The 22,500-nt window shown below is 47.5% G+C and overlaps 2 protein-coding genes across 6 annotated transcripts in view; both read right to left on the reverse strand.

The window, feature by feature from the left end:
- The window catches only part of lamc1 (laminin, gamma 1), a 27,735-nt gene extending 6,733 nt beyond the window's left edge, over positions 1-21,002 (reverse strand). The window contains 2 exon segments of the mRNA XM_068601324.1: positions 9,668-9,972; positions 20,388-21,002. Coding sequence (XP_068457425.1) covers positions 9,668-9,972; positions 20,388-20,760 — 678 coding nt within the window. The 5' untranslated portion in view covers positions 20,761-21,002.
- A 493-nt stretch (positions 21,003-21,495) lies between these two features.
- The window catches only part of dhx9 (DEAH (Asp-Glu-Ala-His) box helicase 9), a 12,566-nt gene continuing 11,561 nt past the window's right edge, over positions 21,496-22,500 (reverse strand). For 3 of the 5 annotated variants that reach the window (XM_068567442.1, XM_068567431.1, XM_068567453.1), the window contains 2 exons: positions 22,135-22,332; positions 21,497-22,046 (listed from right to left, as the gene is read on the reverse strand). In XM_068567442.1, coding sequence (XP_068423543.1) covers positions 21,677-22,046; positions 22,135-22,332 — 568 coding nt within the window. In that variant the 3' untranslated portion in view covers positions 21,497-21,676. Of the gene's footprint in view, positions 22,047-22,134; positions 22,333-22,500 lie in introns of all 5 variants that reach the window. The other 2 variants (XM_068567461.1, XM_068567422.1) reach the window with 2 other exon arrangements.

Here is a 22,500-nt window from a genome sequence, read left to right on the forward strand (position 1 = left end):
TTCTCATGTGTATGCTCTTAATCGACGTTTCACACTGAACACTGTTGAAAACTAGATTTTCTTAAAGGATTCATTTTTTTTATATTTTCCATCAAGAAAGCGTCTCAGAACATCAGAAATTCAAATTGTATGATATGTTCATGAAACCTGAAGCTTTCATCACTATGCTCGTAAGCTGCATTTACTCGTTTTTATGCTCTTAAACGACGTTTCAGACTGAACAGAGTTGAAAACTAGATTTTCTTAAAGAATTCATTTTTTAATATTTTCCATCAAGAAAGTATCTCAGAACATCGGAACATCAAATTGTATGATATGTTCATGAATACCTGAAGCTTTCATCACCATACTGCCCGTAAGATGGAGTTACCCATTTTTATGCTCTTAAACGACGTTTCAGACTGAACAGAGTTGAAACTTGATTTTCTTAAAGAATTCTTTTTTTTAAATATTTCCAATAAAGAATGTGTCTCAGAACATAGGAACTTCAAATTGTATGATACTTTCTTAAATACTTGAAGCGTTCATCACTATACTGCTCGTAAGCTGCATTTACTCGTTTTTATGCTCTTAAACGACGTTTCAGACTGAACAGAGTTGAAAACTAGATTTTCTTAAAGAATTCATTTTTTTATATTTTCCATCAAGAAAGCGTCTCAGAACATCAGAAATTCAAATTGTATGATATGTTCATGAATACCTGAAGCTTTCAACACTATACAGCCCGTAAGATGGAGTAACCCATTTTTATGCTCTTAAACGACGTTTCAGACTGAACAGAGTTGAAAACTAGATTTTCTTAAAGAATTCTTTTTTTTTATATTTTCCATCAAGAAAGTATCTCAGAACATCGAAACATCAAATTGTATGATATGTTCATGAATACCTGAAGCTTTCATCACACTACTGCCCGTAAGATGGAGTTACCCATTTTTATGCTCTTAAACGAAGTTTCAGACTGAACAGAGTTGAAAACTTGATTTTCTTAAATAATTCTTTTTTAAAATATTTTCCATCATGAAAGCGTCTCAGAACATTGGAACATCAAATTGTGTAATATGTTCATGAAACCTGAAGCTTTCATCACTATACTGCTCGTAAGCTGCATTTACTCGTTTTTATGCTCTTAAACGATGTTTCAGACTGAACAGAGTTGAAAACTAGATTTTCTTAAAGAATTCATTTTTTTATATTTTCCATCAAGAAAGCGTCTCAGAACATCAGAAATTCAAATTGTATGATATGTTCATGAATACCTGAAGCTTTCAACACTATACTGCCCGTAAGATGGAGTAACCCATTTTTATGCTCTTAAACGACGTTTCAGACTGAACAGAGTTGAAAACTTGATCTTCTTAAAGAATTCTTTTTTTTTTTAAATTTTCCATCAAGAAAGTGTTTCAAAACAGCGGAACTACAAATTATATGAGCTTTTAATGAATACCTGAAGCTTCCATGTCTCTACTGCCCGGAAGCTGCATTTACTCATTTTCATAAATGACATTTTAGGCTGAACGGAGTTGAAAACTACATTTTCTTAAACAATTCTTTTTAAAAAAAAAAATTCCATAAATAAAGGTTCTCAGCACATCAGAACTTCAAATTGTATGATTCTTTCATAAATACTTAAGCTTTCATACTGCCCGTAAGCAGCGGTGTCAAAAGTATTCACATTAAAATTACTTAACCCTCGTGTTGTCCTCACTCCTTCCTGTCTCATTCGTGTCCTGCGGAGTCAATCTGACTTTGCTAAAGAGCCTTCGATCAGCGCGAGCACACCAACGAGGCCGACCGCGTGATTACGCAGATGTGAATAAATTGTGTATAAATATAGCGTACAAGTACACCCCTTTCATAGTGTCCTTATTCGCACATAACAACTTGTGACACCTCATTTCAATTTGAATCAATTCAGTTTATTTTGAATAGCTCAGAATAACAAATACACATTATTATTATTATTTTCTTTTTTTGGTAAACGCCTCAGAGGGCTTTACAATCTGGACACGTACGAAATGACGTCTCGCGTCTTGGCTAAAGAGCCTTCGATCAGAGCGAGCGCACCAACGAAGCCGACCGCGGGATTACGCAGATGTGAATAAATTGTGTATAAATACAGCGTATAAGTACACCCCTTTCATAGAACGAGAAGCAAGGGGCGGGTCGAACGGCTGGAAAGCGATCCCGTCCAGGCCGATCGAATGGGCTCTGGCCGCCACCGTGCCGGCCTGGGACGATTCCGTCCCGCTCGAGAAGCCAGGCGACGGGTGATGTTTCCGCAGTGGGCGGACCAAGCGACGCCGCCGCTGCTGAGAGCGTGGAGAGTTGCGTCAGACAGCGTCGATCGAGAGAGGGACCGCGACCGCGACCGGGACAGGGACCGGGACCGGGACCGGGCCTTTGACGATTCCGCGATTGCCCGAGGGGCGGGCCGCCGCCGCGACCGAATCCGAACGTCGGTTCGCCCGTTTGGCGGGCGAGCCGGGCTCCGTGGAGTGTGTGTGTGTGTGTGTGTGTGTGCTGTGAGTGTGCTGTGTGTGTGTGTGTGTGTGTGTGTGTGTGTGTGTGTGTGTGCAGTGTGTGTGCCGTGTGTGTGTGTGTGTGTGTGCGTGTGTTTGTGCGCGTGTGTGTGGTGTGTGTGTGTGTGTGTGTGTGTGTGTGTGAGTGTGAGTGTGTGTGTTCTGTGTCGTTGCTTGTAACACTGGTGATGACTAAATAAATGTAAGGAAAAAAAATACAATGCAACTGTCTTGTCATGTCTTTATTTGTATCATTTATTTATTTATTTTTTACATTTAGCATACGGGATGACTTGTAATACAACGTAAAACTTGGGTCGTTTCGACCCGAGGACGAGGCGAGGGCTCACGGGTCATTCTGACCCCGGGGACGACGGCGAGGCCGGGAGCTCGGCTATAAACGAGGGTCATTCAGACCCCGGGGACGGCGGCCGGGAACTCGACGATAAACGCGGGTCATTCTAACTCTGGGGACAGGGGCCGGGAACTCGACGATAAACGCGGGTCATTCTGACCCCGGGGACGTGGGCCGAGAGCTCGACGATATACGCGGGTCATTCTGACCCCTGGGACGAGGCCGGGAGCTCTAACTCTGGGGACAGGGGCCGGGACGTCGGCCGAGAGCTCGACGATAAACGCGGGTCATTCAGACCCCGGGGACTGGGGCCGGGAACTCGACGATAAACGCGGGTCATTCTGACCCCCGGGGACGTGGGCCGAGAGCTCGACGATATACGCGGGTCATTCTGACCCCGGGGACGAGGCCGGGAGCTCAGCGATATACGCGGGTCAGTCTGACCCCGGGGGACGAGGCCGGGAGCTCGGCGATAAACACGGGTCAGTATGACCCGCGTTTATCGTCGAGTTCCGGCCCCAGTCCCCGGGGTCTGAATGACCCGCGTTTATCGTCGAGCTCTCGGCCGACGTCCCGGCCCCTGTCCCCAGAGTTAGAGCTCCCGGCCTCGTCCCAGGGGTCAGAATGACCCGCGTATATCGTCGAGCTCTCGGCCCACGTCCCCGGGGTCAGAATGACCCGCGTTTATCGTCGAGTTCCCGGCCCCTGTCCCCAGAGTTAGAATGACCCGCGTTTATCGTCGAGTTCCCGGCCGCCGTCCCCGGGGTCTGAATGACCCTCGTTTATAGCCGAGCTCCCGGCCTCGCCGTCGTCCCCGGGGTCAGAATGACCCGTGAGCCCTCGGCCTCGTCCTCGGGTCGAAACGACCCAAGTTTTACGTTGTATTACAAGTCATCCCGTATGCTAAATGTAAAAAATAAATAAATAAATGATACAAATAAAGACATGACAAGACAGTTGCATTGTATTTTTTTTCCTTACATTTATTTAGTCATCACCAGTGTTACAAGCAACGACACAGAACACACACACTCACACTCACACACACACACACACACACACACACACACACGCACACACACGCGCACAAACACACGCACACACACACACACACACACGCACACACACGCACACACACACACACACACACACACACACACACACACACACACACACACACACACACACACACACACACACACACTCCACGGAGCCCGGCTCGCCCGCCAAACGGGCGAACCGACGTTCGGATTCGGTCGCGGCGGCGGCCCGCCCCTCGGGCAATCGCGGAATCGTCAAAGGCCCGGTCCCGGTCCCGGTCCCTGTCCCGGTCGCGGTCGCGACCGAATCCGAACGTCGGTTCGCCCGTTTGGCGGGCGAGCCGGGCTCCGTGGAGTGTGTGTGTGTGTGTGTGTGTGTGTGTGTGTGTGTGTGTGTGTGTGTGTGTGTGTGTGTGTGTGTGTGTGTGTGTGCATGAAGGTTCCAGTGTGTGTGTGTGTGTGCATGAGGATTCCAGTGTGTGTTTGTGTGTGTGTGTGTGCATGAAGGTTCCAGTGTGTGTTTGTGTGTGTGTGTGTGTGCATGAAGGTTCCAGTGTGTGTTTGTGTGTGTGTGTGTGAGTGTGTGTGCATGAAGGTTCCAGTGTGTGTGTGTGTGTGTGCATGAAGGTTCCAGTGTGTGTGTGTGTGTGTGTGCATGAAGGTTCCAGTGTGTGTGTGTGTGTGTGTGTGTGTGCATGAAGGTTCCAGTGTGTGTGTGTGTGTGTGTGTGTGTGTGTGCATGAAGGTTCCAGTGTGTGTGTGTGTGTGTGTGTGTGTGTGTGCGCATGAAGGTTCCAGTGTGTGTGTGTGTGTGTGTGTGTGTGTGTGTGTGTGTGTGTGTGTGTGTGTGTGTGCATGAAGGTTCCAGTGTGTGTGTGTGTGTGCATGAGGATTCCAGTGTGTGTTTGTGTGTGTGTGTGTGCATGAAGGTTCCAGTGTGTGTTTGTGTGTGTGTGTGTGTGCATGAAGGTTCCAGTGTGTGTTTGTGTGTGTGTGTGTGAGTGTGTGTGCATGAAGGTTCCAGTGTGTGTGTGTGTGTGTGTGTGTGTGTGTGTGTGTGTGTGTGTGTGTGCATGAGGATTCCAGCGTGTGTTTGTGTGTGTGTGTGTGCATGAAGGTTCCAGTGTGTGTGTGTGTGTGTGTGTGCATGAAGGTTCCAGTGTGTGTGTGTGTGTGTGTGTGTGTGTGTGCATGAAGGTTCCAGTGTGTGTGTGTGTGTGTGTGTGTGTGTGTGTGTGAGTGTGTGTGCATGAAGGTTCCAGTGTGTGTGTGTGTGTGTGTGTGTGTGTGTGTGTGTGTGTGCATGAAGGTTCCAGTGTGTGTGTGTGTTTGTGTGCATGTGGGTTTTAGTGTGCGTGCATGAAGGTTCCAGTGTGTGTGTGTGTGTGTGTGTGCGTGTTCCAGTGTGTGTGTGTTTGTGTGCATGTGGGTTTTAGTGCGCGTGCATGAAGGTTCCAGTGTGTGTGTGTGTGTGTGTGTGTTCTAGTGTGTGTGTGTCATCACTGTGTGAATGATTCCTTTGTAAAGCGTCTTTGAGTATTCAGAAAAGTTCTGGATACATAAATTCAAGTATTATTCTCAGTCATCCATCAGGCCGGTTCTGACCAAAGTCACGAGGCAACAGGCGCCCATGTGTTCCAACAACAAAGACACACTGTCTCATGACTTATCACGAGACAGACAAAGTTGGTGTGTAGATATTTATATATATATATATGTGGAGGTAGTTCAATGAAAAGTCCCTGGCCTTCTAATACTCCCATTTAATGAATGGAACTAATGTATGATTATGAATTCAACAGGAGAGTCTGATTCAGAGTAAATATGTTTTTCTTCCAGCAGTTACCTTCCACCACTGGTTTTTGTATTGGAGCTAACATTCCAATACATTTGTTCACTATTTGTGATTTATAGATATGTTTCAAACACATTTCGATGAGTGCTTATGTGTCTGTTAATGTTTGGCTTCATGTCACATTTTGTACTACGTCTCATCCTCGTGATGAGTCGCTAACATCCACGAAGAACCAATTTAGCCCAGCAGCTGGAGGCCAGACCCATCAGCCAGCAGCGGGGGGCGTGTGGATGATGACTGTTTGTTTGTTGCTGGATGTTCAGAGAAAAAATATGACTTCATATTTAATTAAAATGAGATACAAATATATGTAAATGCACTCTTTTCCCTTCAATTCTATTCAAAATCAGATTTATTGCACAAAGTTAAAAGGAATTGAGCAAATTGGTCTTTTTGTTCTCGCATAAAAATAATGGAAGACCAATGACAGCCCAGGGTTCATGTTGATGTCTGTGCATATGAATGATAACAAACCATTGTAACCAACGCAAAGATTATAAGAAACATACTCATATGAAGATATGGATGATCAAAGTGCTTTTGGAAAAGTAGGTTTATCTGCTGTTCTCTCTCATGCTCAGTCATGCCTCCTCCCCGCACAGCCCGTCCGCACTCTCCTTGATAAGTATGCTTAATGCTGATATGAAATTCTCCCCACATCTCCCACCCGAGCCCAAAGGCATCGGGCAACAGGACACAGTGTCACTGCCACAGCAGGGGGAAAAAAACTGTTAAGCAGATTTACTTGCACGCTTACTGGTGAGAAAAGGGGGAGGGAGGGGAAGAAAACGATGACATTTCTCCCCCACCGACTACGTGGGAGACATCTCTATTTTTTTGTGTGCCCTTCGCTGAATAAACGGTTTATATATGTAAAATCATGTTTCCTCACCGGCTGCGGCCCAAGGACCTAACGCCTCTGAATGCGATAAGGCGCCGCCGGCAGCGAGGCCTGAAGGGCAGCGAGGGGACCGAGCTGGAAATATTAGAGACGGTCTGCTCGGGCTCAACCTGCTTCCTCCTCTGTGATTTAGAAATGACAAGGACCGAGGCGACGGATGACATTTACTCCTTTAACTATTAGCAAATAGCTTTGTGCACTTCTTGCCACACACGTGGTCCGCCTCAGGCTGAGTGAGTCTGTCCGTCTGTCCCTCCCAACAACTAGAGTTTGTCCATGTGCCGATCAGCAGGATGACATCATGTGTCCGTGCCTCCTAAAACTGTTCAGATTTCATGATAGGGCAAAGGTTAAGACACACGACACACTTCAAACACACACTCTTTGTATCATTCTGTAGCTTCCCAGTGGTGTTTCTTTTCTCTTAACCCGTTGAAAACCTTGGAACCAATGTTGGCTCCAGACCTCCTTTTCCCTGCGTTTGAGTGTTTTTCCCTGTGTTTGAGTCGTCGTAGGAACCCCATATTAATTCCAATACTTTTGTTTTTTGTATGTATTTGTTCAGCAAAGTCTCGGGGAAAAAATGTAAATCTGCATAGAAAAAAAATCACGTTAAAAAGATCGTGACTATCCAGCATGATATGAGCCAGATTTCCCAAAAAAGCCTCCTGGAGCGGTTAACAAGACACCTTTCGGGAAAGATTAGGACCTAAAGAATCTGAATCTGCAACAAAAATCACAATAAAACAAAGTCTTGTCCTGTTAGGAAGGAGTTTCAGTCAAAAAACTGTGTCGTTTGGTTCAAAAATGAAAAAAAAAAAGTTTTTTATGCCAAAAGATTGTCTGAATGGGGCATGCTGGGACTTAAAATGGGAGCGGGAGGATTTCTGCGCAGTTTCCAAAAGGTTAAAATCTAAACATTCACATTTTGCTTTTATAAAAATGTTTTTTTTCGGAGCCTAAACCACATTGTCCCTCCTGACTGATCTCGGTTGCTTCATGAAGACGTTGCTACATATCTAAACATATATTATCCTTATCCATCAGTGTATTACAGAGAAGACAGAAGCTAAGCTATCTACAGCTGTTGGTACTTTGGATCCAAAAGTCAGGCACTAACACATCCAAACTAATCGATCTAATCGGTAGACGGGCAGTTTCGATTTTCCGCAGGCAGAAGTCACCGATTTTGTCCCGTGGCTTTAAAGAGAGGAACATAAGTACTGCAGTTCCCCGTCGGAAAGAGCTGTCTGATGGGGAGGTAAAGCTGTGAAAATATATCATATAAAGCGTGTACTTAAACTGATATTGATTACTTTTCAGGTGGCTAAAATTGCTTTTCTGCGTCTCCCGTAGCCACTTTAACGCCACCAGACCTGTCAGACCAGGCCTTTGTACCGCTCGCTTCAAAAGCACCAGAAGAAGAGAAGAAGTCACTTTCTTTCATTCTGTAATTCACTTTATTATATTTGAATTGATTTTTTAATTAAATCCCAGTCCTATAAAACTTTTTTTTTTTTCGCCGTTGCACGTGAAATAAAAGGTAATAATGCTCTTGAATTAAAACCTCTAAGTGAGTTATCTCTCATTAAACACAAATACCTTTACCTCTACTTCAATTAAATTTCGGCTACATGTCAGAGCTTGTTAGCAGGATATTTTAAAACTGTTCGAGATATTAGAAATACTTTCATTTACCTGCTGTACCGATTACATGTCTTGCGCGTGTCTTACTTTTGCCGTGGTGACAGCGTGGAAGATAAAAGGCTCTGTGTGAACCGTCTCACTCATTAGTGGAACTTTGAGTCTGTATTAATACACTCAAGTGGATAATCACATTTGAGTGGAATATCAGCAGTTGCATTTCACAGAAAGCTGATATTCTCATTATCTGGAGGGAGCAGTAAGCAGTACGTGATCTGCCATCACACGCCTCCATGTGTAAAGAGAGAACAAATCAATATGGTTTGGATTGTCAGGGTTAATAACACATGCTTTTGCTAATAAACTACTTTCCCTCCGATCCTTTCTGCTGAGGGAGTAAAAGCTGTTGTGTCCGTCTCCTGGGATGATTTATATGTGGTGTTTCCCTCTTTACCTGTCTTCACTCAAGGGTAAACTCAGAGGATGGATTGTCCTGAGGACGCATTGGTAGGACAGACACGCTTTGCCGTGGGCCTTTTTTCTCTCTTTCTACTCGGCCAGGTGTTGTATTCAGATTCCCCTTGAAAGCCGTCCTCTGTTGTGCTTTTTCTTTTTTTGAAAAATTCTTTTATGAATTCATTTTTGATGAAATGATCTCCTGCGCCAGAGCATAGAAAGTGCAGCTGGGAGGTGACAGTCTGAGGGGGATTGGGATGTGCAGAAAGTGCTGGAGACTAACATTCAGGATATTTCTTTCCAGAACATATGGGATATTATAACTATACTCAAAGACAATGTGTGGGAAGAAATTCTATTACAAACAGGGTCCTGCACAGCTTTTTCTAAACAGATAAACGGGATGTTCGTTCAGGTCCAACGATGAAGACTTCTGTTTCATTCACACGTTTGTTTGTTTGTTTGTTTGTTTGTTTGTTTGTTTACGTTCCATCTGGATGCTTCTCGTGTTCAACACAACAAAACATGAACACAATAAAGACTCTGTTATTAGGAAACAAGGAGGGAGGAGAGAGGAGACGAGAAAGAGACGAGAGGAGAAAGAGAAGAGATGAGACCCACACAGAACCCTCAGAACCCTGATAGAACCCTGACAGAACCCTCAGAACCCTGACAGAACCCTCAGAACCCTGATAGAACCCTGATAGAACCCTGACAGAACCCTGATAGAACCCTGATAGAACCCTGATAGAACCCTGACAGAACCCTGATAGAACCCTGATAGAACCCTCAGAACCCTGATAGAACCCTGATAGAACCCTGACAGAACCCTGATAGAACCCTGACAGAACCCTCAGAACCCTGATAGAACCCTGACAGAACCCTGACAGAACCCACCTGCAGCACCGGGCTGTTGTCGAAGTTGTACGCGCTGGGCCGGCCCTCCAGCGTGGAGAACGCCACGTTGCCGCCGGTGAGCGGCGAGATGTCGCTGAAGTCGTCGGTGCAGAGCGCCTGCTGCTCGTCCTCTCCGGTGCGGATGAACCCGCGGCCCGGCTTGCGGTACGTCTTCTGGCAGGAGCCGCTGTAGAACTGGTACGGAACCCAGGGGCCCGCCTCCGAGCTGCGCTTGTAGATGGCGAAGCTCTCCGGGCGGCTGGTGTGGAACTTCAGCCGCACGTAGGTGATGTCGAAGGATTTACCTGCAGACAGGAAGCTCGTTAACAGACAGGAAGCTCCTCGTTAACAGACAGGAAGCTCCTCGTTAACAGACAGGAAGCTCCTCGTTAACAGACAGGAAGCTCCTCGTTAACAGACAGGAAGCTCCTCGTTAACAGACAGGAAGCTCCTCGTTAACAGACAGGAAGCTCCTCGTTAACAGACAGGAAGCTCCTCGTTAACAGACAGGAAGCTCCTCGTTAACAGACAGGAAACTCGTCGTTAACAGACAGGAAGCTCCTCGTTAACAGACAGGAAGCTCCTCGTTAACAGACAGGAAGCTCCTCGTTAACAGACAGGAAGCTCCTCGTTAACAGACAGGAAGCTCCTCGTTAACAGGAAGCTCGTCGTTAGACAGCGACTCTCCATCACGGTGAAGTCCACTCTGCGGCGTCACGTGGACTTCACCGTGATGGAGACTTGTTGTTGTGGTCTCAGCAGGAAGTGGACTGAAGCTGAAGTGGTCTTTAAGTCCTGGAGCTGCATTCTCGCTCAAGTCCCAGCACGAAGGAACGCCGCCATGTTTGAGGTGTGTGTGTGTGTGTGTGTGTGTGTGTGTGTTTGCTCAGCCAAAGAATCCACTCAGTAAACAGAGTGCTGACAGCCGGGCCCCCGGGGGCCCCTCTGTGTCTACGGTGAATAAAGGTGAAGCAGCTGATAGGACGCGCGACAAAAGAGTTTACTACAGGAAACAATGAAGCAGTCACACTGTGTGTGTGTGTGTGTGTGTGTGTGTGTGTGTGTGTGTGTGTGTGTGTGTGTGTGTGTGTGTGTGTCTTGTGAGGACCGTTGTGGGTCAAGGTTAATACGAAGCAGTTACATTTGAGCTGCAGGGTGGAGACGGTTCAAACAATGACTGACTGGGAGCAAACCAGTACAGTCACTGGGTGAGGCGCCCAAGCTTTCTCACACTCACACACGCACACACACACACACACACACACACACACACACACACCTTCCTTTCATTTTGTCTTATGCTTGTAATTTGGAAAAATCCCATTATATATATATATATATATATATATATATATATATATATATATATATATAAAAAATGGAAAAATCCCATTATATATATATATATATATATATATAGGTGTGTATAGCATGTGTTCTCTCTCCTGACCACCAGGGGGAGACTCCTCTGGTTGTATAGAAGTCTATGCTTCATGTAGTAAAGCTGCATTCTCTCTCCTGACCACCAGGGGGAGACTCCTCTGGTTGTATAGAAGTCTATGCTTCATGTGTTAAAGCTGCATTCTCTCTCCTGACCACCAGGGGGCGACTCCTCTGGTTGTATAGAAGTCTATGCTTCATGTGTTAAAGCTGCATTCTCTCTCCTGACCACCAGGGGGCGACTCCTCTGGTTGTATAGAAGTCTATGCTTCATGTGTTAAAGCTGCATTCTCTCTCCTGACCACCAGGGGGCGACTCCTCTGGTTGTATAGAAGTCTATATAAGTGACTCTACTTCTCTCTTGATGTATTCCCTCAGTAAACATTGCAAACATGAGTTTATGTCTCAATCTCTAGTTTCTAGTCTTCTTCTATACAGCATGATGTTCATTTAGTACTTTATGGTCTGTTAGAGTCAAACAGACCATAATGAGGGGACGCTTTAGGGGCGGGGCTAGAGGGTGATTGACAAGTAATGACGAGAATCTGAAGTGGGAACAAAGGAGTTTCACTCAGAGCGTTTGGCTGCAGATCAAAGTCTGTAAGAAGAGGACGGACACCAGCCGGCAGGAAGTCACGACGCCTCCTCCTCTTCTTCCTCATCCTCCTCTTCCTCCCAAATGGGATGAAGTGCATCTGGACTTGCCCTGAGACCAGGACACTCTGATTGGACAAGGGTCATGTGGAGGACATGATGCAGAGGTTCCTCTAGAGGACTCCTCTCTGGGGGACCAGTTGTCCTAGGAGGACTCCTCTCTGGGGGACCAGTTGTCCTAGGAGGACTCCTCTCTGGGGGACCAGTTGTCCTAGGAGGACTCCTCTCTGGGGGACCAGTTGTCCTAGGAGGACTCCTCTCTGGGGGACCAGTTGTCCTAGGAGGACTCCTCTCTGGGGACCAGTTGTCCTAGGAGGACTCCTCTCTGGGGGACCAGTTGTCCTAGGAGGACTCCTCTCTGGGGGACCAGTTGTCCTAGGAGGACTCCTCTCTGGGGGACCAGTTGTCCTAGGAGGACTCCTCTCTGGGGACCAGTTGTCCTAGGAGGACTCCTCTCTGGGGACCAGTTCCTCTAGAGGACTCTGAACTCTCTTCTTTCCGTTAAGTCCGGTGTTTTGGCGGTGAGGTTTGGTGAGAGGCGTCCGGCGGTCTTTGTCTTCGTTCCGTCCTCCAGAACAATCGTGGTATTGACGAGGGAACAAAGAGTCCATGTCCTGGGCCCGTGGGACGGGGGACGAGCTCCACGGCATCTACTCACACAGCAGAGCGCCACGACGGGGACTCTGCACCACGGACCCCGCCGCTACCCTTCCAAAATAAAAGCTCACGAAGAAACTCGTTATCCAGGGTTTACTTTTTTGGAAGGGTTCAAAGGAGAGCCAACATTGTTTTAAAGGAACAGGAACAGGAAGCAGGAAGAGGAACAGGAAGAGGAACAGGAAGCAGGAAGAGGAACAGGAAGCAGCACTACAGTCATGCCTCACATTAGATGGTCTGGTTGAGGGTTTTAACCCTCCAGAGGGGGAAGATTCAGGTCTGAACATGAAAATAGTCTCAAGATCCACGAGGATCTGGAATGTTTCCACCAGAGAGATAGAGAGAGAGAGAGAGAGAGAGAGAGAGAGAGAGAGAGAGAGAGAGAGAGAGATTCCTGTCCTGATATGGAAGACAAGACAACGGACTGAGCCGTGAGGGGGAGGGGCTTAAGTGTCCTTCAACAGCACCACATGGCCTTTGACCCCTGAACACATCACAGAGAGGAGCTTCAGGATCTGAGACCCCCCTGACGTGACTTTGTGAATCACTGGTTTGGATCCCTCGTAGTTCCCAGTGGAACCAGTTCACCCTCAGCAGTGTTACAAGTCTGTCTTGAAGTCTGGATGAGCTGCTCATGCGGATGTTTTCTACAGGACATTCCTGTGAACCCTCCTCCAGGAGAGGAGCCTCAGGGGAGGAGGAGGAGGGAGAAGAAGAGGAGGCAGGGAGGAGGGAGGGAGGAGGAGGAGTCCAATTAAACTTCCTCCCATGACCTCATCGCATTCTTGTCCGGAGGAACGAACAATGGCCGCTTTGACTTTTGGGCACGTGGGCCGAGCGGAGGAGAGGAGACGAGGAGAGGAGACAAGGAGACGATCATAGAATCACAGTTTACAGTTTATTGTATACAGTATACAGTGTACTGTATACAGTACACTGTATACTGCATACAGTACACTGTATACTGTATACAGTACAAGTCTTGTTGTTTCTAAGGGACGCAAAGTTTAAAAAGCCAGATTTCAGAGTTTGTTGTGTCTGAACCCAGGAGGAAGAGGAAGAGGAAGAGGAGGAAGATGGACTACTTAGACGGTTGAGAGACTTGAGAGCTCATCCAGAGTCTGCTGCAGGTGACGTCCTGCGTCTCCCTGGTGACCCCTCAGAGCAGGTGCCGGGGTCAAAGGTCACCCAGCGGCACATGAACCAATCAGAGAGGACCACGAGGAATGTGAGGAATGTGAGGAATGTGAGCATGAACATGAAACAGTCTCCTGAGACTCAGTCTGATCCACTGCAGCTGTGAGGACCTTTGACCTCTGCATGTTTCACTGTAGACTGTAGACTAGTACTGTAGACTGTAGACTAGTACTGTAGACTAGTACTGTAGACTAGTACTGTAGACTGTAGACTAGTACTGTAGACTAGTACTGTAGACTAGTACTGTAGACTAGTACTGTAGACTGTAGACTAGTACTGTAGACTGTAGACTAGTACTGTAGACTAGTACTGTAGACTGTAGACTGTAGACTAGTACTGTAGACTGTAGACTAGTACTGTAGACTGTAGACTAGTACTGTAGACTAGTACTGTAGACCGTAGACTAGTACTGTAGACTAGTACTGTAGACTGTAGACTAGTACTGTAGACTAGTACTGTAGACTGTAGACTAGTACTGTAGACTAGTATTGTAGACTAGTACTGTAGACTGTAGACTAGTACTGTAGACTTCCCTCAGTATAAGGCCCTCAGACCCCCTGAAGGCCTCAGACCCCCGAAGGCCTCAGACCCCCTGAAGGCCTCAGACCCCCTGAAGGCCTCAGACCCTCATGAAGGCCTCAGACCCTCATGAAGGCCTCAGACCCCCTGAAGGCCTCAGACCCTCATCTCTGGTCGTGAAGGAAACGTGGAATGCAGGAAGATGTTTGATAAACAGAGCCGGGCGCTCTGATTGGACGAGAGCAGATTAGAGCGTGTTGATAAGAGTCGGCGGCCTCCAGAAGGAGATAAGCTCAGCTCGTTCCCGAGTGGGGATCCAGATGTGTGGCGCTAACGTTAGCTTAGCGTGCAGACAGGAAGGGAGTGAAGTGAAGGTTTGTCTTTCTTCAACTCCAGATGAACTAATTCATTCGACGACTTCATGAACACATCTTTATCTCTCGTGTTCTCACTTTAGTGACTTTACAAACTATAGGAGTCCACCTTAAGGAGTCCACCTTAAGGAGTCCACCTTAAGACCCCCTCCCCCCCGATCAGTGTGTTTGGCGGAGCTTTTCCAGCAGAGACCACCTAAGAAGCCAACGCCCCACCCGGAGGTGTCACCACGGCGGGAACACACCAAAGCTGTCCTCGTTACCAGAGACAAAGAGACCCAGCAGGACACACAGAGAGCACAGACCCACAACCCCCCAGACCCACAACCCACAAACCCCCCAGACCCCCCAGGCCCTCCAGACCCACAAGCCCCCCAGACCCACAAACCCCCCCAGACCTTTTTTTAAAGTTTACCTCAAGGCAACGCAAAATAAAAAAGTCAAATATAAAGTCATGAACGACCGGCGGAGCAGAACGGCATCGGGAATCAAACACCCGGTCCGAGGACGTCTGAGACAAAAGGTTGTGAGTGATTGTTGAGCTTCTGAGAGGAAGATGGGAAAGATTAAAGTCTCCCTCCTTAAACAAAGCTCCAGGAGGAAGCAGCTCCTGTCCCGGCTCGTCTGCTTCAGGGAAACTCTTAATGCTGGAAACCTGGAAACTGGAGGCCGGCTGTTGGTGCCCAGCAGGTTCTCTGAAGAGAACCTTCAGAGAACCTTCAGAGAACAACTTCAACGTCTCGGTTCAGGCTTCCATCATTTTATCTCGTTGCAGACAGACTTATTTTATTACATTCCTTCTGCCTTCTTCTCAAAATAAAACTCATTCGAGGTTCCTGAGTCTTATTTTAAAGTCACCGAGCCTGAAACTAGAGACTCACCATGGAGCTCCTACTTGTAGGTCCTACTTACGGTTGAATGCACTTATTGTAAGTCCCTTTGGATGACATGTAAAGTAAAGTAAACTAAAGTAATGTAAAGTAATATATTGTAAAGTAAAGTAATGTAAAGTAAAGTAATGTACAGTAATGACATGTAAAGTAAAGTAATGTACAGTAAAGTAATGTAAAGTAATGTACAGTAATGACATGTAAAGTAAAGTAATATAATGTAAAGTAATGTAACGACATGTAAAGTAATGACATGTAAAGTAAAGTAATGTAAAGTAAAGTAATGTACAGTAATGACATGTAAAGTAAAGTAATGTACAGTAAAGTAATGTAAAGTAAAGTAATGTACAGTAAAGTAATGTACAGTAATGACATGTAAAGTAAAGTAATGTACAGTAAAGTAATGTACAGTAATGACATGTAAAGTAAAGTAATATAATGTAAAGTAAAGTAATGTAACAACATGTAAAGTAAAGTAATGTACAGTAATGACATGTAAAGTAAAGTAATGTACAGTAAAGTAATGTAAAGTAATGTACAGTAATGACATGTAAAGTAAAGTAATATAATGTAAAGTAATGTAACGACATGTAAAGTAATGACATGTAAAGTAAAGTAATGTAAAGTAAAGTAATGTACAGTAATGACATGTAAAGTAAAGTAATGTACAGTAAAGTAATGTAAAGTAAAGTAATGTACAGTAAAGTAATGTACAGTAATGACATGTAAAGTAAAGTAATGTACAGTAAAGTAATGTACAGTAATGACATGTAAAGTAAAGTAATATAATGTAAAGTAAAGTAATGTAACAACATGTAAAGTAAAGTAATGTAAAGTAAAGTAATGTACAGTAACGACATGTAAAGTAAAGTAATGTAAAGTAAAGTACAGTAAAGTAATGTACAGTAATGACATGTAAAGTAAAGTAATGTAAAGTAAAGTAAAGTAAAGTAATGTACAGTAATGACATGTACAGTAATGGAGCATCAGAAAGGAAACGGTAAAAACTGAAACACGCCGACGACTCGCTCGCTTGTCACTCTCTCCTCTGCAGCCAAACGCCTGTTCTACCAAAACATACAATATACACAATATATATATATAATATACACAATATACACAATCCAATCCTCTATTTCCAACCCCAACAGCCCCGTCTCCAGCTCCACCCTGATGGAGCGGCCTCTCTCTCCTCCTCCTGGACCGCTCTGCTGAACCACCACATCATCATTTCCTTCCAGTCTCTTGCCCGCTCACTACTGGGTCCCTCAGGGCTCCGTCCTGGGTCCTCTTCATGTGAAGCAAGTGCCAAGGGAAGGTTTATGTTGTGAAACTAAAGTTATATATGAAAGTAATATTGTAAATGACAGCTGTAGTTTTTTAGAAATAAAGTACTTTATTAAGTGATGTTTGCGTCTCTTGTTAATAAAGTTTCTTGTGTTTGAAGAGAGTGGTCTCAGCTCCTCACGCGGCTGCTCACTAATTACCCGCTTTGAGAGCGTCGCTCTGTGTTCTGCGCTCCTGGGCTAAAATTACCCTGCATGCATCTGCTTGTCCCTGTAATGCATCTGTGCTCGCTCAGGCTCCACGTCTGTAAGAATAGACCCTCTCCCCGGGGCCATGCGGCACTTCCTGAAGCAAATCACAGAGTCCCAGCAGCACCGGGCCCTCGGCCCGCTCGCGGCCTGCAGGTCCTCTCAGGTCCGGCCTCCCAGCACCGTTCCCACACTCTTCTTCTTCCCACGGGACAGGAAACGCTTCGTCATGTCAGTTTACAGTCGGGAGAGGTCACAAGGTCAGAGCTGGGAGTGCATGCAGAAAACACACGTTTGAACGTTTTATGGAACCGTTGATTCATTATTTAGAAGTTTATGGAGCCGACCAGGAAGTGACCGCTGCTGTGACAGGAAGTGATGTCACTGACGTTAAAACATGAATCGGTTGCGATGAAACCAGCGATGCCGTCGCTGTAGTAAACGAGCCGTTTGATTGGAGCTCAGGGATTCGTTCTGCCGTCACTGTGGTGACGTCTGGTCGTGTCCAGCCGTCAGGTCACAGCCGGGACCTTTGACCCCGCCTGTTCCCTGACCAACTACAATCTACGAGCTGCTCTTGAACGCAGCGCTGGGGGCGGAGCTTTGAAGAGGAGGCGGTCTCTGAACCGGATCGTGAGAATCTTCAACAAACCGACGCTCAAAAACTCTCCAAAAAAAAAGTTGAAGGGTCCTTGAACGCACCAGCAGCGCCACACAAAGAGGACGGCGGCCGTCTGGAGGAGGCGTTCAAAGCCCGGCGAGACTTCCTGTCCCGCAGCAGGCGGATCCTCTCAGGGCCGATAAGAGGCTCCACACAGCAGATCCTATCTCTGCAGATCAGTCTGGACTCCGGCTTTGTTCCTTCAGTTACAGCAACCGCTGCGTTCAGGGACACTCCGACACCGGAGCGTTTCAAGTCGTGCATAAATCTGTCTTCTGCGTTTGATATTAATAAATTGTGTTCATTCATGAGCAGCCGGCTGAAGACGAGACAGGAAGCCGGGCGGTGCATTTAATGACACTCCGACCTCGGAGCGCTGACTGCCGGCCGCGCGAATAACAAAAGTAGAAAAAACATCTCGTCCTTCACCTCGAGCAGCCAAACCTCGTGACGGCCCAGCGCTGCTTTCAAGGACACCCGAGTGTCCTTGAAAGCAGCGCTGGGCCGTCACGTTTTCCTCTGCCGCCAGCCGTGCTGCGTTCACTGCCTCCGGGCAGAGCCGTAATTACAGAGTGGCAGCGCTTCCCGTGACGAGGTTTTGATCCAGATGTTTAATAACAAGCCGTCGCTCCGACGAGCTGCGACACGACGAGTCAGTTTCCACCGGGTCCAGCTGTAGATATTTAGTTATGCATCAACAGCGTGGAGCCTGAACACAACACGGCCTGACAAGTAGTTTTCTTTGTTTTCTCTCATTCAACATGTTGTCTGATTAAAAAGAAAAGATTAAAAGACCAAAAACAGAAACGTCCAATGAGTGAAATGATTTCTAATCATTTTGTTGTTTCACACTTTAAATGTCACCGCTCTGAAGGTCCATGAGGCCGTGACCCTGAACGCACCGTGGGCCTTTTAATGAGCGCGCGGCGACAGGAGGGCGGAGCCTGTTGTCCAAACACAGCTGCTCAGGTGAGAACCAACAAACAACAAAGAGACGGAGCCCTCAGAGGAGACACCTTCATCACCTTCATCATCACCACCTTCATCAGGGAGGGATGAGAGTCTCCCGATTCAGAAGGCGCCCGTTCAGTGCGAGTAGCGTCCATGGTTTGCGCTGCATCGTGTGCGTCGCAGCGCTCCATCCGGGTTCTCTCAGTGCAGAGTTCTGCTGGTTCTGTCAGCGCGGCGCCATGAACACTGAAGTCAGCGCTGACGTGCTGAAGAGTCCGGGAGGAGACACAGCTACAGAAATATAAACTAAGCTCCTCCCATCGCGTGAAGCTCCTCCCATCTAACAAAAGGATGTAACTTCACTTCCGTTGAACAGAGACAGGAAGTGAGGGGGACAAAGCGGGACGTTGTGGACCAATCAGAGCCCAGTATGTGAGACAGAGACAGCAGTGCACTCTGGGAAACCCCAGCTGAGTTTCCCAAGATTCTCCTCGTCTTCAAACCGTAAAACAACAAGTCAACAGCTGCCGAGGATTACACCAGCTGTGTGTGTGTGTGTGTGTGTGTGTGTGTGTGTGTGTGTGTGTGTGTGTGTGTGTGTGTTGCAGCTGGATCGTCTTTAAGGAGGATTAGTCGTTTAAATAAAGTTGAGTCAAAGTGTTCAGACGAGACGTCCTCACCACACTGTTCTCTTGTTCAGAGGAACATTGGTGAGTCGGGACGCGCCATCTTCAAAGGGCCGAACGCTCAGAAACACGAGCTCTCTGCAGGTCCTCAAACACACCGTGCTGCCAGAGATCACACACTCTTCTTCTCTCTGGAGCTTTCAGCCTGGCTTGTGGTCTTCTTCGTTGGTATTTGATACCAGCAGCTGGGCTCCTGAGGAGGACCATGAGATGAAGCAGAGAGCTCTGGGAGGAGACCTCCACCTCCTCCAGAAGCTCAACAGACTTTCTGCATCGCTGAATCTCAGTATTTAACAAATCGCTCGTTACAAAAATGTATGAAACCAAATAAAACATCTTCCTTAAAAAGAACCGAACCACGACCCGCAGGCTGTGTTTACCCACAGAGACTCACTTCCTGCAGCCCCCCCTCCCCACACCACACACACACACACACACACACACACACACACACACACACACACACACACACACACACACACACAGAGGAGGTGATGCGTTTGAGGACACCAGGCTGCTAACTTCACACCTCCAGCAGTTTGTCAAACAAACACTGGGAACCACAAAGTGCTGCTGGGAGAGGCTGACCCGCCAGTGAGGACAACACACACACACACACACACACACACACACACACACACACACACACACACACACACACACACACAGGTTTCCAGCTCAACCTTTAAACAAATGATCCCCTCAGGACTCGCGAACTGGTTTCAGCATTTATGTTTTCTCTTGTAAGCCCACGCAAACAAAAGCCACACCGAACTCCGTAGAGTTTTTCACTAATTTAACGTTTCCCCCCCAGAAAGAAGCCCTGCTGACGTCATAGGTCACATTTCAACGTCGTGTTTTGAAGCGTTGCGGCGTCGTGCTCGGTTCGGCGCACAGCTGCGGACGCGCAGAGGTCGTAAAACGGGTCGCAGGACTTTATCAGCCGAGAGGAGACACACCGGAACCGGGTTTGAAAAGTTGTTATCACCGACATAAAGTCCGGTTCGAGGTGTTGGCTGCGGGCCGAATACCAGAGGGGCCCGTTTGAAGTCGGACAGTGTGTGTGTTTGTGTTCCTCCATGCGTGTGCGTTCATCGGGACGCGGGGAAACCTTAAATTGTGGGTTTCATACAGGGGCTCGCGGCGGGGGTCTTACCGAGGTGCAGGGTGAGGTTGATGGAGTTCGGGTACTGGACCCCCGCCAGCATGGTCTGGCTCTGCCACCAGGTGGTGTCCTGCTGGTTGTTGTAGTCGGTCAGGTACACGGCGCTGTGGTGGTTCCGGGGGTCGCGGGCGTCGCAGATGTGGCAGGACTTGGTGACGCCGGTGGCGCCGGTCTGCACGCAGTACTCCTCCGGCGGGGACCCGCAGGTGTTGGTGGCCGCCACCGTGACGTTGAAGGCGGCGTTCACGAACTCCGGCATGCAGCGCTGCGCGCGGTGCTGCTCGTCCGAGCACTCGTCCATGGCCGCGCGGCCGCACGCCGCCGCCCAGCACCAGGCCACCAGAGCCCGGAGCAAAAATCGCATTTTTTTAGGATTTTTTTTTTCAGTCGTCTCCGGACCAGAAAAAAAAAGAAAAAGAAAACTTTCTGCGACACAAACTCTCGCTGAACTTTGTCCCCACCAAAGAAAGTTGTGTTAAACTATCCGGTACCGACAGATTCCCCACGAAACAAGCGGCCGGTCGTCTGAGCTGCAGGCCGCGAACCGAGCTGCTGTCCCGGCTGTGTGCGTGTGAGTGTGTGTCCGTGTGTGTGAGTCCGCCGCCATGCAACTCCCAACTCCTGCAGGAAAAGACGGGGCTCCTGACTACACCCAGCGCGCTACTGCGCAGGTCTGCTGCGCAGAGGACACTTCCGCCACTTCCGCAACTCGTTTGGACTTTGTGGGAACAGCAGCTTACTTGATGACGTCACCACCTCAGCTGTTGCGTCCAATAAGTTTCTTCACCGGAAAATATTTATAAACCAGTATGACCAGCTGCTTATATATATGCTTATATATATATATATATATATATATATATATATATATATATATATATATATATATATATATATATATATATATATATATATATATATATATATATATACACACACACACACACACCATAATACTTTATTTGTCACAGTGGGTAAATCTACCAACACGCTCCCCGTTATTGCACTCTGTTTATTAAGACATATTTGTAGTATTACTGTGGTGCGTTCAGGTGCTGTGGTGCGTTCAGGTGCTGATGATTTGACTTCTTCAATAAAATAATAATTCTGTTTATGATCTGAAGACTTTATTGGAACACAAAATGTTTCTACACGTTTCATGAGGATCGACAACAACAACAACAACTAAAAGAAGAAAGATTCTGTTCACGTTTCAGGAGACCATGAACCGCTGGCAGGAGGTGAAGAACGGCTCCTCTTCCTCCTGCTCCTCCTGGATGTTAATAACCTCCTCCTCTGTATCCTCGACCTCCTCCATATCCTCCTCCTCCATACCCTCCTCCACCTCCTCCTCCATACCCTCCACCTCCTCCATACCCTCCTCTTCCTCCTCCTCCATACCCTCCACCTCCTCCATACCCTCCTCTTCCTCCTCCTCCATACCCTCCACCTCCTCCATACCCTCCTCTTCCTCCTCCTCCATACCCTCCTCCTCCCCTGTACCCTCCTCCACTTCTATAGCCCCCGCCTCCTCTGTACCCCCCACCTCCTCCTCCTCCTCCATATCCTCCTCTGTAGCCTCCACCTCCTCCTCCTCCTCCTCCTCCGTCAAATCGTGCCATCTTTGGAGGTCGAGGACCGTCACCCGTCCTGTGCAGAGAAGAACCATCGTAAGACTGAAAGTGTGTGTGTGTGTGTGTGTGTGTGTGTGTGTGTGTGTGTGTGTGTGTGTGTGTACCTCTGGCTGCTCATCATGTGCAGTCCTGCAGCAGTGGGTCTGGATGTGAGTCTGATGAGGTTCAGCAGCTGCTGGTTGCTCTGGTCCATCTGTGTGATGTACTCGGGGTCTTTAGTGACCTCCACCACCAGCGCCTCCAGGCCGGCGCGCAGGGCGGCGATGCCCCCCGCCACCTCGTGAGGGACCCTCAGCTTGATCCTGACAACATTATTGTGAAAGGTCACCCTCACTTCCTGTGAAAGGTCACCCTCACTTCCTGTGAAAGGTCACCCTCACTTCCTGTGGACGTCTGCCCTTCGTCCATGAGGGCTAACCGAGGACCACAGGGTCCTCAACTCGTCCAACCCTAACCCCCGAACCTTACAT

This window comes from Clinocottus analis, unplaced genomic scaffold (assembly GCF_023055335.1).
Source record: "Clinocottus analis isolate CAN_PGR_092001 unplaced genomic scaffold, fCliAna1.0.p SCAF_11, whole genome shotgun sequence".
NCBI lineage: Eukaryota > Metazoa > Chordata > Actinopteri > Perciformes > Cottidae > Clinocottus > Clinocottus analis.